The sequence below is a fragment of the Hipposideros armiger genome, unplaced genomic scaffold (assembly GCF_001890085.2).
Source record: "Hipposideros armiger isolate ML-2016 unplaced genomic scaffold, ASM189008v1 scaffold_195, whole genome shotgun sequence".
Taxonomy (NCBI): domain Eukaryota; kingdom Metazoa; phylum Chordata; class Mammalia; order Chiroptera; family Hipposideridae; genus Hipposideros; species Hipposideros armiger.
In genome coordinates this window covers 2,011,763-2,024,164 of record NW_017731545.1, presented here as the reverse complement: position 1 = coordinate 2,024,164, position 12,402 = coordinate 2,011,763, and the positions used below count along the sequence as shown (strand labels likewise).

At 46.9% G+C, this 12,402-nt stretch overlaps 1 protein-coding gene across 7 annotated transcripts in view; it reads left to right on the top strand.

The window, feature by feature from the left end:
* The window catches only part of RALGAPA2 (Ral GTPase activating protein catalytic subunit alpha 2), a 367,104-nt gene extending 357,113 nt beyond the window's left edge, over positions 1-9,991 (top strand). For 2 of the 7 annotated variants that reach the window (XM_019653128.1, XM_019653124.1), the window contains 2 exons: positions 4,114-4,153; positions 7,235-9,991. In XM_019653128.1, the coding sequence (XP_019508673.1) occupies positions 4,114-4,118 (5 nt within the window). In that variant the 3' untranslated portion in view covers positions 4,119-4,153; positions 7,235-9,991. The other 5 variants (XM_019653122.1, XM_019653123.1, XR_002125215.1 and 2 more) reach the window with 4 other exon arrangements.
* Positions 9,992-12,402: the final 2,411 nt, after the last annotated feature.

The following is a 12,402-nucleotide window of genomic DNA, read 5'->3' as shown; positions in this document are numbered from 1 at the left end:
AGATATAATTCACATACCATACAATTCATCCATTTAAAGTATACAATTCAATGTTTTTAGTGTATTCACAAGGTTGTATAATCATCACCGCATACTAATTTTAGAACATTTTTATCCCTCCTAAAAAAACAAAAACCTAAACCCATTAGTAGTCAATTACCATTCCTCCTACCCCACCCCCAGGCCTAAGCAACCACTAGCCTACTTTCTGTCTCTGTGGATCTGCCCATTCTGGACATTACGTGAAAATGGAATCATACAATCAAATGGTGATTGACTTTCACTTAGGATGTTCTCAAGGTTCAGCCATGTTGTAGCCTGTATCAGTATTTCACTTCTTTTATTGCCAAATAATAGTCCATTGTAAGGGTAGACCACATTTTGGTTGTTCATTCATCAGTTGATGAACATGTGGGCTGTTTTCATTTTTTTAGCTACTATGAATATTGCTGCTATAAACATTTCTGTAGTGTTTTTCCGTTTTGAGATGTGAATTCAACCTGGCAAAATGAACAGCCCCTGCTATGGCTAAGATATAATGAGATCTTGGTGTTCATGTTCCTTGAGATAGCGAGAGGGTCTGAAAACCTCTTTCTCCAGGATGGCCTAATGAGAAAGTTGACACCAAGATATAAATTTTAAATTTATAATTTACTTAAATGTAACCATATATGTATAAGAGCACATTACAGTTGTGGAAGAGGAAGAAAAGAATGTTAGGAAAGCTTTTTCATGACTGTTCCACCCGCTTGCTTGGTCCTCACACAGGTACTTGTGCACGTGCAGGCACAACGCACCCTCTCTGTGCCTGCCGCCTTTGGGGCCAGCTGTCCTTGCTTTCTGCTTCAGAACCAAAGTTGATGGGCAAGACCAACGACCAAAAAGAGGAAGCCAAGCCCAGAGCCAGGGCCAGGGCCAGGACACAGCCACTGCTGCTGGGTTGGAAATACTGGAAGCCATCCTTGGGCCATTTGGAAATGTTAATTAGGCTGGCTAATTCCCATTGCCCTTGGGTTGCCAGTGTTGAGTTGAGTGTGTAGGCTTACCCTATCCATGGCTGCATCTGTTCCCTTCTTCAGAGCCATTCCAAGGGGGCTGAATAGCCCCAACAGCTCTCTGATCTCCTGCTCTGCCTGGCTGCCTGCTGGGAGGATATTTAGCACTGCCTAAAGCCGGACTCCTGGTCCACTGTTTTTCTCCCTCATTCATGCCAGCTCTCAAAAATCATTCCCTTCCCTAATTATCTTGAACCAGTTAATCATTTTCCACACTGACTGTTCAGTAACAAGAACCCATGGAGAGGCAGCCACTTTTCTTGTCTGACCCTGCCCAGAGTTATCCCAGGTGGCAGTACTGGATGGCAGCCTTTCCTCGGAGATAAGAAGCTCAGTTCAAATCCTTGCTCTTTTACTATCCCAGTGAGGACAGCCAGAGAAAACGTGCCACAGAAAGGCCCAGCAGTTCTTGAAAAGCCTTCACTAGGCAGAGTTGTATGGAACACAGCAAGTCTCCAACCAAGACTATTGTTTCCTCTGTTTGTTTAAATCCTTGTTGATATCCAGAGTATCAGAGAAGTCGCACAGGCCCAAAGAAGTAAGACATCTTTCTCTAAAAGTGGCCTCTGGATTCCCTAGGCTCCCGCTCTGTGTCCAAGCCCCCGACTGGCCCGCTGGCATCTGAGCTATATTTGCAGCGCTCTCCCCAGCGGGGTCTCACGCATCTGCTCTTAGATGTGAGCAGGGCCAACCCCCGATTCTCAGCACCTCTACCTGTAAGAAAATCTTTGAATTTAAGACACATATCAACTCTATAATCCAGTGTCTCTCAATGTTTTTTTTTTTTATTATTGCTCCACCATGGAAGCTTCTGAGACATTTTTATTTCCTAATTTGCCCCCTTCCTCAAAACACCACAGAAATACTGTTTGTTTATTTATTTACCATACTTATTTCTGGGTTTTATGCACATAAAGAGCAAGATACTTTTGCCCAACAGGGATGACGTTGCCCATTAGAATGCATGCGGTGGTTCCTCCGCCACGGCCCCCAGAGGCAGGGGCTTCTCCTGCTTTCTTCTCTGCTATAAGCCAGAGCCGAGAACCGCACCTGGCACATATCAGATGTCCGGTGATGAAAGGAGGAAATAATTATGCTTTGTGTCTCTTATCCACACCCCCAAGCGTCACACTCCTTCTATTCTCTTTCCGTCCTTCATATCCAAGCACAGTGCTCTCTTCTGGTGCCTTCCAAGCCTGCTCAGGTCAGTGGTACCTCACACTTACCCCCAGGGATGTATCAGGAAGCTGACAGCCGACTCCTCTGTTCCAAGTACAGGCCCTCGCCCTATAGTAGCACTGCCTGTGTGTCAAGGGCAAGTGACATTTGAGCCCCATGGAATAATTAAGGCAGCCCCCAACTGTCTCTGCCTTTGCATCTCCTTAACTTACCATGGATTGGCAGTTATTGAGACATTCTGTTTGGTCCAGCACACCACACCATGCTGCATCTGGGGACGCACTGGGGAGCGGCACACACCAGTCCTCATCAGCAATTACAAACAAGCCTCCATTGTTAGCTGCGCCATCTGTTTTCTTGGTTTCTACCAATCGGGTGCTTGTATGTCCAGCATAACCAGGGCTGAGGGGGCTGTAGGGGAAAGTGACCAAGAAGCCCCTTCATGAAGACCCCCTTTGCTCACACTGGAGAGGGTCCATGCGTGGTGCCTTGACAAGGTGAACTGCTTCAACTTAAGGAAGATCCGTGAAGAGAGGTTCTATGTTTGCATCTTCCATAAGAGGAAACGGGCCCCACAGCACAGCACATTAAGGGGACACAGGAGATCCAGAAGCTCACATTATCTAGAGGACCCATGGAAGACATTCTAATCTGTTACCTGTAATCAACACCGCCCAGGAACTTCTTGTGCCCCTAGAGCGCAATCAGCGTGGTGAGACAGAGCAGTTAACTGGTTGGAAAACAAGTAAAACAGAGAATGCTACTGGGTCATCCATGACCAGTTATTTATCCTGAAATCCCCAACCCCAAATGATTTTTTTGGTGGGGGCAATGAAGTTTTATCAGTAGATTAGAAAATACAGCTTCATAAATGTCCACATTTCTTCAGAGAACCCCACCAAAAAGTATATCAGTGGTCCTTCTGATGGCATTCTGAACCACCGTCTTAGAGACTGGCCCTGGTCACTGTGCCACACTTGGCAGACGGGGTCAGAAGACACAGTTTACAACTGTGGCAATGCAGACAACAGTATGTATCACTGATTCATGTCCTTTGTCCAAATTTGATAGTGGTCCAGTGACCCTGATTTCAGGAGCATTACGAGAGTTTGGGGTGAGGAGCGATTGCTGGATGCAGAAAGAGGCTGCATTTGCTACAGATAATCCACATAGCAGATAGGATGAGGTGACTGAGAAAACCTGTCATGAAGTACAGAAAAGCTCAGGTCCTCTCTTGGGTTCAGTGTGACTGCTGAGATCCTACTGCTCTGTGAGTGAGGGTGAGCATGTGGTCTGATTTCAGCCCTGCAGTCTCCTTCCGAAGCCACCCTCTGCACAGCATGCCATGTGCTTCCTCCCTGGGGACTTGTCACATCACAGGTAACACTAGTACTGAATTAACACAACTGTGAACAACTGAAACATGTAAAATGAAACTTACAGACATGTAAACTTGCACACTTAGAGGGTATCAATTATTTTTTTCATGTCATCCATTGAATTCCAAATACTTATCTTGAAAACTCTTATCTTTGACTATATTTTAGAGCAAATCAGCCAGGAAATATTGGGCACCAAGAAAAAGGATACAGTGATCACTGCTGCCCAGTGTCTATAGGGCTCCCAGTAGCATCTGCTTTGTACATTCTAGGATTGCTAATGACTCCTTCATTCCACATTTATAAATGTGACAGCAACTAGAATTCTGTCCTGCCATGTCGAATTTTAAGTGAGTTTTCAGTTCATAATGATCTCTAAGACTTCGACAACACTCAGGCTAGCCCGGGAATAAATGTATTGTTAGCACTGTGTTCACTGTCAAGTTGGGCTGTGGGTATGCTGGGCTGTATTCATTTAATTTTATGTTCTTTCTCTTTAGATTAAAATACGTAAAGGTCTCATTGCAATATTTGAGCAAGGTAAGACTGACACTCCAGCGGGTTTGCCCAGCCTTGCTCTTGGGGAGGGGTGTGTAAATTCACTAACAGGCCTCCTTCCACGGCTAACACCTTGCTGAAATACACTCTCGAGTTCCTGCTGCTCCCACCCTCCCTCCTGAGGGGCCCTGCCCACACTCCTGCCCCTGCATGTCTGTGCTACCCGGGGAAACCCAGCCTCGCCTTTCTTCTGCCCGGCTCACCCTGGGCGGAATCCGATACCAACACCTGCCGTCCTGGAAAATGTCTTTGTAGCTGCCCTTTTGTGTTCAGGGATGCGAGGAGCCCGTGGACCTAGAGCCTCCCCCTTTTTTGTTGCCCAAGACAGGAGGAGTGAGATCGTGAGAGGCGCCGATAAGACGTGGCACGTGCTGGGCCAGCCTTTGACCGCTTGCCTTAATGGGGCCTCCTGGCCTCAGCGTGAGAAGGGCGGGTTATCCAGGGGGCTGCTGAATGGAACAGCTGGGAAGGAAGAGCACACAAAAGCTTGGGGAGCACGGAGGGCAGAGAACCTGAGGGTCTCGAGGTTTAGGACCCAGAGGGCAGTCCAGCCATGGCAGGTGAGACCCTCGAGAGCCTCTGCTTTCTGCCCTGGTCTGGGATCCAGGCCCTTCCCTGTGTGCACTGATGGACAGCAGCCACATCCATGGATTCAGTGCTGGCCAAAAACTCTCCGGGGGTGGCCTGGGCTGTACCGACTCATGGGCTCACCAGTGGAAGGGAGGCCGGGTGATTGCTGATGAAGATATGGAGAGTGTCAGTGAGCAAGCTGTCATTTATTAACAGTATCACCCACAGTGGGATGCGTGGCACAGACACCAGGCACTGTACACGTGGAAGTGGGATGTTCAGATCTAGATTTTTTTGGTTTATTCGAAACAGCACCAGGCATGGGCTTGTACCTGCAGGCCAGACGAGCAGCCACGAGCACAGCGCGCTGCCCCTCCAACCCAGCTGCCCTTTCTTTTCCCCTCAGCTAAGCCTTGGCCAGTCCCATAACTCGCCCAAACCATGCTCACTCCCGTCAGCTCCCACAGGCAACAGGATCCCCAAAGCCTGGGTGCACATGCCGGTCTAGGCAGAGCAGGGAGGGCAGTGCAATCCCCTCCAGCGATGGAGACTTCATGCAAAAGTCTTGACTCGCTGGGACTGCTGGGACCATGTGAGTCTTCCTGCTCCGGCCACACAAGCGGTGAAGCGGGGCTCAGGTGTCCTTTGAGCAGACCCCCAGCCTCCAGCAGGAGGAAGAGGCCAAGCACATGGAATTGTCTTCTTTGTGGCCTGCCTGCTCATTCCGCAGCTGCTGCCTCCCCGTCAATCATGGGGTGCGGTGGGCACAGCGGGAGCCATCACAGGCTGACACGTGCCCGTGGAAAGTTGGGGACTAGAGGAATGCAGGGGCACTGCAGTACAGGCTCTGGCTTGAGGGTGTCCCGCGCTTTGCCCCTGGTGGTTGGGGCCGTTGCTTTCAGACACACAGAGGCTGCTGTGCCACAGAGCTCCATGCAGCTCGCCGGAGTTGGCATCTCTCTGTTCACCTGCTGCCCCACACAGCTGCAGGAATGGGAAGCGCACCCCCCCTGCGGCCCTCCTTGCCCCTGGGTGGATGGGGAGGGGCTAAATATTTTCCCTTTACTTAATATCCTGTCTTTGAGCATCGCTTTCTTTTATTCACTTGCTTTTTTTTTTTTCTGCTTGCTTCTCCAGTTGATCTGATTACAATAGTGGGTGGGTTGGTTCCTAGTTAATAATGTGATTTTAGGCAATTTGAAGTGAAGGTATTTCAAAATGGAGTATTATCTGGGATTAAATCAGGTTTGTCCCCCCCCCCCGGATTAAATGCTAGTGCCCAACACTGGCTACAAGGGGACAGAGAGATGCCTGTTACCAGTACCATCTCTGTCGTGGATGACAGCATAGCTGTGCTGCCTTCCTCAAAAGCAGCCTGTTTTTAAAGATGAAAATAGGAGAGAGGCCCAAGACGTTTCCTCTCTGTGCCCAGCCTCCCTGGGAGCAGAAGGGAGGAAAAAGACCCTGTGAGGGTGTCTTAAAGTGCTGAGTCTCAGGACACACTGGGAAGGTTGTCTCCTCAGATCCATGCATGTTTGCAAGTATTGGTTTCAGAGGCTTTTCCTAGAAACAATAAAATAAGATCATAAAATGAAAAAAGATGCTGTCTGTGAATAAGTTACCTTACATAAATTAATTTCAAATGCCAATAATAATAAAAATTTCAAAGGCCAAACCCCTGGAATTGAAGCCTGTTGAAAGGAGTATAGAAAGCTTGCTTTTGAGGTTTGTTCTGGAAGCCTGGGGTGTAATACAACAGGATTTAAAAATAGATTTTGAGGGGGAGAAGGGTGATGAAATGATCCTCTCACTCGCAGAACTGCCCAGGGGAGGCCAGACTCCTCCGGCAACAGAGACCGGGTATTGCAGCAGGCGTTCCTGTGTCCCTCTGAGCACGCTCCCGCACACTGGGGAAGGAGCCGTGCCGTCACGCAGGCTTCAGGTTTATTCCTTTTCCCTCCAGTGCTAAATGGCAGTATGCTCCTCTGGATTCATTCAGACAAGCAATTCAGTCCTGACCTCGCGTCTCAGGCCCTTTGGGGAATAATCAAGTAGTAACTGATGTAAAATATTAATAAATACATGTAAATAATAATGCTGACGGAGCCACAAAGCTGCACACGAAGTTTCATTTGCTTTATCATTGACTCTGGACAACGCTGCTTCCTTGGCTGCTCCTCCCTTTACTGTAATGAGATACCATTCTCTTCATTCTTTACTTACGGGTTGGCCAGTATGGCTGAGATAATTGCAGAAAGATTCATGGTTTTTTTTATGCTGCAGAAAAGTCCAGAGCAAAGACTGGGAGAACAGACATGCATTTGTTGATTCATTCAGCAAACATCCCCACGCTCACAGCACATGGAGGTCATCAAACCTCCCTCCTGGGAACGTGGTTCCATTTCTTCTGAGTGCCACAAACCCTCCTTATATCCGTGCCCAGGAAGGCCTCTCTTGGCGCCATGACTCGGCCTGTCTCTGTTTCCTTTGCAGGGCCCTGGCCGCCAGCCTGAGTGCCTACCTCATGGTGCCTTTTGGCAAGAGGAGACGGTTGAGACTCCCACAGTCCCCCCCCCCCACCTCGAACTTCCAAACCCAGAGACTTCGGAAACGTTGCTGCTCTGCTGTTGTCCTCAGCAAGTCTTCCTGTTTAACAGACTTCTGAAGTAAAGACAAATCCCACCGGAATGTTGCAAATTGGACTTTCAAACTAGGCGGTGTCGTCTTGCCCTGAAATCTCACAAACCTTGGGCTTCATAAGAAGAAAAGAAAATGTCAATGACCAGAGACAAACGCACTCTCACGTGAGCATTGGTTTGGCTGCTTCAGGCAGAGACAGCCAGAGACGATTACGGGCTTTCAGGGAAGGGGCGCAGAGTGGCTGGTTTCTGTACCCCAGATTGTTTCCTCTCATTGAGAAACCCAAGCATGATTCACAGAGGGGCCAGCAAAACAACTGTCAAATTGTTTGAGGAATTTTCTCTGCATTGATTTTGCTCATTCTTATTTTAGGATTTATGGTTTACTCAAAAATTTCATCATCATGGAAATTGGCTTTCCCTAGGGTCTTTTGCTCAAGAGAAGTTTTACCTCAGTTGCTGAGTGTTTTTCCACATGGTGCCTGATGCCGGCTATCTAGGGACAGGTTTTCCTGACTTTCTTGGAGATCCTTCAGGTCATGACAATGTTGCTTCTATCACAGGACACTCAGATGTTTCTAGAAATGCAGGGTCCTGTCCCTGTGAAAGCTGTTGAGGTCAGGAAGCTTCCAAGACCCCGCTCAGCACAGTGCCACATCAACACCAAGGCACATGCCAGCTCAGGTTCTAGACTGAGACAGGCACCCCTGCGATGTCCATCTGCCTCCACAAGCTTTGCCCTGCAATTGTGCTCTCCTGCCCGCTGCCCAGAGAGGACCATGGCAGGACCTTAGAAATAGTTCCCGTCACAGAGCTTTAGGGTGACAGACTCCAAGCAAGGATTCGATCGCACTGTTCACTCACTTGGCTCTGAGGGAGGCATGGTGAGCCTGTTTAAACAATGCTGGGGGAGTGGAGTGAAAAGCTCCACCTTCTGCCAGCACTTGCCCAGCACCCTTGCTGGGGGTCTGTGGGTGTCAGAGACAGAGAAGTCAATCTTTGGGGAAGACCCCGCCTTCTCACCTAGGCCCTGGGCCTGTCTCAGATCTGGAGCTTTGCCTCATCACCCACTGCAGTCTTTGTCTTACAAGGTCGTGTCACACCCACAGGTCCACAGTAAGCCCCTGGCTCAGAACCGGGTGTGTGTGTTGGGGGGTTGGGGGGGCGGGGCGTGTGGGGGGTGCTGAGGCCCCAGCCACGAGGAAGGTTGCCGTCAGCTCTGCACCTACCTGTGTTACCCTCAGCCTGCTTTGGTCGCCTTTCCAGTGAGCCCTCTGTCAGAGTGGTCGTTTCCACTGACCAGTCAGTTCTTTCTGTCAGCCATCAGGATGGTTTGTCTGGTACCTGACCTTTGAAGAGAAACGGGCAGACCCAGGAGCCAGACTCCCTTCTGAGACAAGTGAGAAAGGATTGAGAACGTCTTTCCTATTAGAAGAATGGACCTTCTAATTCTGGAGAGAACTGGTGATTTTGCTTTATAGGAGATTGCAGGGGGGGCCCAGGCCCACCAGTTGAGAAGCAGCTTGAGCACTCTGCATGTAAGACATGAGGGACGTTCCGAATTAGAAGACATAGCCGTAGTCATTTCAGGCTGTTCTGTAAATGGGGATTTGTTCACTCATTGGAGCTTAAATGGCAATATAAAGGGTGGCGGGAAGTCACAGCATCTTCTGTTCTATCAGCAAATGTTAGGAGTTTTGTTTCCCTTCCCCCACACACACTTTTTTAATGACTTGGGCTTTCTGGTCAGCACGGTTTGGCCCCGTCACTCAGACTCAAGACTGGTGCTGAGTTGCTTTTTCATATTTGCACAGTCCCCAGACCTCATCCTTGCAGGGAAAGGCATTGCATGTTCCTGGGCTCCAGATCCCATGGAGGCTCTGACGGGAAGTAGCTTCTAGGAGAACATTTCATCTTTAGACTCTAGAAACCCCCGATGCAGAACCCTTGGATTTAGTAGAAATGTCAGGACTTGGAAGTCGTAATGAACTCACTGGACTTCTGCTCCATGATTCCATTTTACCACCAAGAACCAGTCCTGACCCTGCAGTGAGAAATTCAGTTGGCAAGTAACTAGACCCTCCTGTCATCCCTAATGACTTAAACAACTCTGTGACCCCAGATTATAGCCAGCAATTTTGTGACTGGAGCTTTTCCCGAAACCACTATTCTCAGTATCAGCTTTGGTTTGGAAATTTGGAATGGGGTAATAGGGAATCTGGTAAACAGGTTGGCTTGGAATCACATGGGCTTGAATCATTTTTGTTATTTGGGGTGGAAAATTGAAACGATGGAGTCTTTTTTTTTTTTTTTGCTGTTCACGTAGAAAAGCAAATATTGTGCTTTTGTAATAAATGCCTTTCAGCAAAATTGCAGAGGGTCACTCATCCGGTGAGACCCACCTGAGTCACAGTGCTGACTCGTCACATTAGTAGGTCAGCTATCTGTAAACAAAAGTGGCCCTAATTGGCCCAAAATGGATAAGACTTGCTGGCTTCCAGGCAGGACCGGACCAGTTCCCTCACTTCTCTGCACGCTGATGTTCTGTAGTCTCACTGAATAGGTTTTTGTATTTAAAAAAAAATAGTAATGCCACAAAATTATGACTTTTAAAAAAATAGTAAAACCATAAGTAGAAGTAAATTTAGCTTGGGTGACTGTCAGTGTCTTCATGCAGTTAAGACTGCAGTTCCTAAGAGCTACAGGGAAGGGGCGGGGTTTAATCCTTGACGTTGTGAGAAGGACTGACTGATTGGACCCTTAGCCTTACAAACAAGGTCACATGGATCCACAGACAGTGCAAATCATGTCTTCCTGATCTTCCTCAGGTGCAACCACCTGCGCTTTAGTCTCTATTACATTTGTATCATCTGGACGTTTGAGGGGTCCTTTAAAACCTACTGTAATGTCTAACTTTGCTACCGTTATGTCTATTGAAGGGGAATGTCCGCTTCTTAAGGGAAATTCAACATAAACAACCATTGTTTTAGTTGCACTCAATATCTATGTATGATGTACACATTAAGTGAATGTTTTCAGGTCTACAATATTTAGCACATGTAAATAAGGTAAAAATTTGATAAATATGGTAAATTAAGTTACAATGTGTCATTTGATTTTTATTTTGCTATCTTTTATTTAATTTTTCTAATGCTCCACATCTGGGTTTAAGCCTAGGTGGCATAGACCTTTATGTATAACTCACCTTTGCAGGTATGTGTGTTGTGGCAGGACACACTCAGCGAAGACATGCCACGCCCGGAAAAGCACACAGTTCCACAGATGACCGCCACTTGGCTCTCCGGTTTACCCTCTTTTTCTCTTTAATTCTGACTTACTGTGATGATTTAATAAAGTAAAAACACAGCATTTATGTGCCGTATGTTTCTTTTGTTTTCATTACACTTTGTGGGAAAATAAAGTTGATCCTGGCATCTAAACAAAAAATAGTTTGCATTTTTACCAAAGTTGTTCAAAAGCTCTTTTATTAAACCAAAGCCTAAATATTTATCCAAAATGGTAGCCAGTACCAATCCAGGAAAGTTTACAAATGTGATTATGAAAAATTGACCTCTCAGTTCATAACATGAAATGCTAAGATCCACTCACACAAGGATTTGAGTCCAAGCATCATTGATCTCATGTATTTAGTCCATCTCCTCTTCATGATTAAACAACTGGGTTGAGATCTGCAGTTTGTATCAAGGCCCACAGTTTGTATCAAGGCTCCTGTCTTTTCAGGACAGCCCTCTGCACGAGCCACCCTTCCAGAGGTCTGGAGTCCCAGGTCCTGATGAGCAAGAGACCGACTTTGAGGGTTTGTCTTTTGTGAATAGTGATAGACAAGTTTGATAACAGCCTCCTTTTGGTGTGACTTAAGTCGTGTTTGATGGCCCAGCCTTTAAGACTTCAACCATCACATACTGACAGCCTGGCCAGATGGCCTCTGCCAGCATCCTGGACAACTCCTGCACTCTGGACAGCTGTGAGCTATCAGGACATTGGTCAGCTGAGCTCTCTAAAAATCATTCATTTGTCCATTTAACAAATATTTTGTTGAGTACCTATTACTTACGAGAAATTTTAGTGACCTCAAAAAGGGTCCGAGTGTCTTCTTGATTACCAAGTAGAGCCTGAATCAATTTGTTGTTTTCTTTTTTGGGTTTTTTGTTTTGTTTTGTTTTGTTTTTAGCTTTTGACTGGTAGCAAGAGCTTGCTTGAAGGTATGTTGTGCTTTTAATACTTGGTTCCTCGTAGAATGAAACTTGACAGAGCTTTAGAGTTTTGTTGCCGAGAAGCAGAGTTTCCCAGCCCTGCGGTGCACAGTCCTGCACCTTCCCCCACCTTGATTCTTGTCCACCGGGTCTAGGTAGAATCTCCGAATTGGTATTTTTTTAACACCGCCACCCCCCATGATTCTGACTTGCAGATAGATTTGGGTCGAGGGCTTGATCCAGCTCCATTGTGATATTTTGGGCAGCCCTGACTACTGTCCCATATGTGCACCCTGGAGTAGAAGGAACGTCAGTGAACACTCCCTGAGTAGCAGCTGGCTCGACTACAACTGCTCAGTGTAGTATCCTGCCCCTTCTAACGATTCTGCTTTATAGATGGGCCCGTATTCCCCCCAGGATAATGTATGGATTCTTTTTAGATCTGGAAATAGTCATTTGAATTTCAAAGGCTATTGTAATGAAAGTCTCATGAAGCAGTTTATTGTCTTATTTATAAGAAGAAAAAAAAAAAGATGGGCAGGGGGGTGTTCCAATCATCATACTTCTTGAAGTGATTCCAGTCATCTTTAAAAATATTCATCAAATCTTAGGCCAAATCATGCAAGACCTTGAGCAGAAGTCCAAAAAGAATCTAACTTCCAATTGTTCCAAAAGGACCATTGCTACAAACAATGCTCTCCTTGGCCTTTCTTGGCTTTTGCTAAGTGCCAGAATTTTTTAAAAAAACAAAAAACATTAGTACCCTGAAGGTACACTCCGGCCAGTGTAAAATTATCGGAGTACTCCA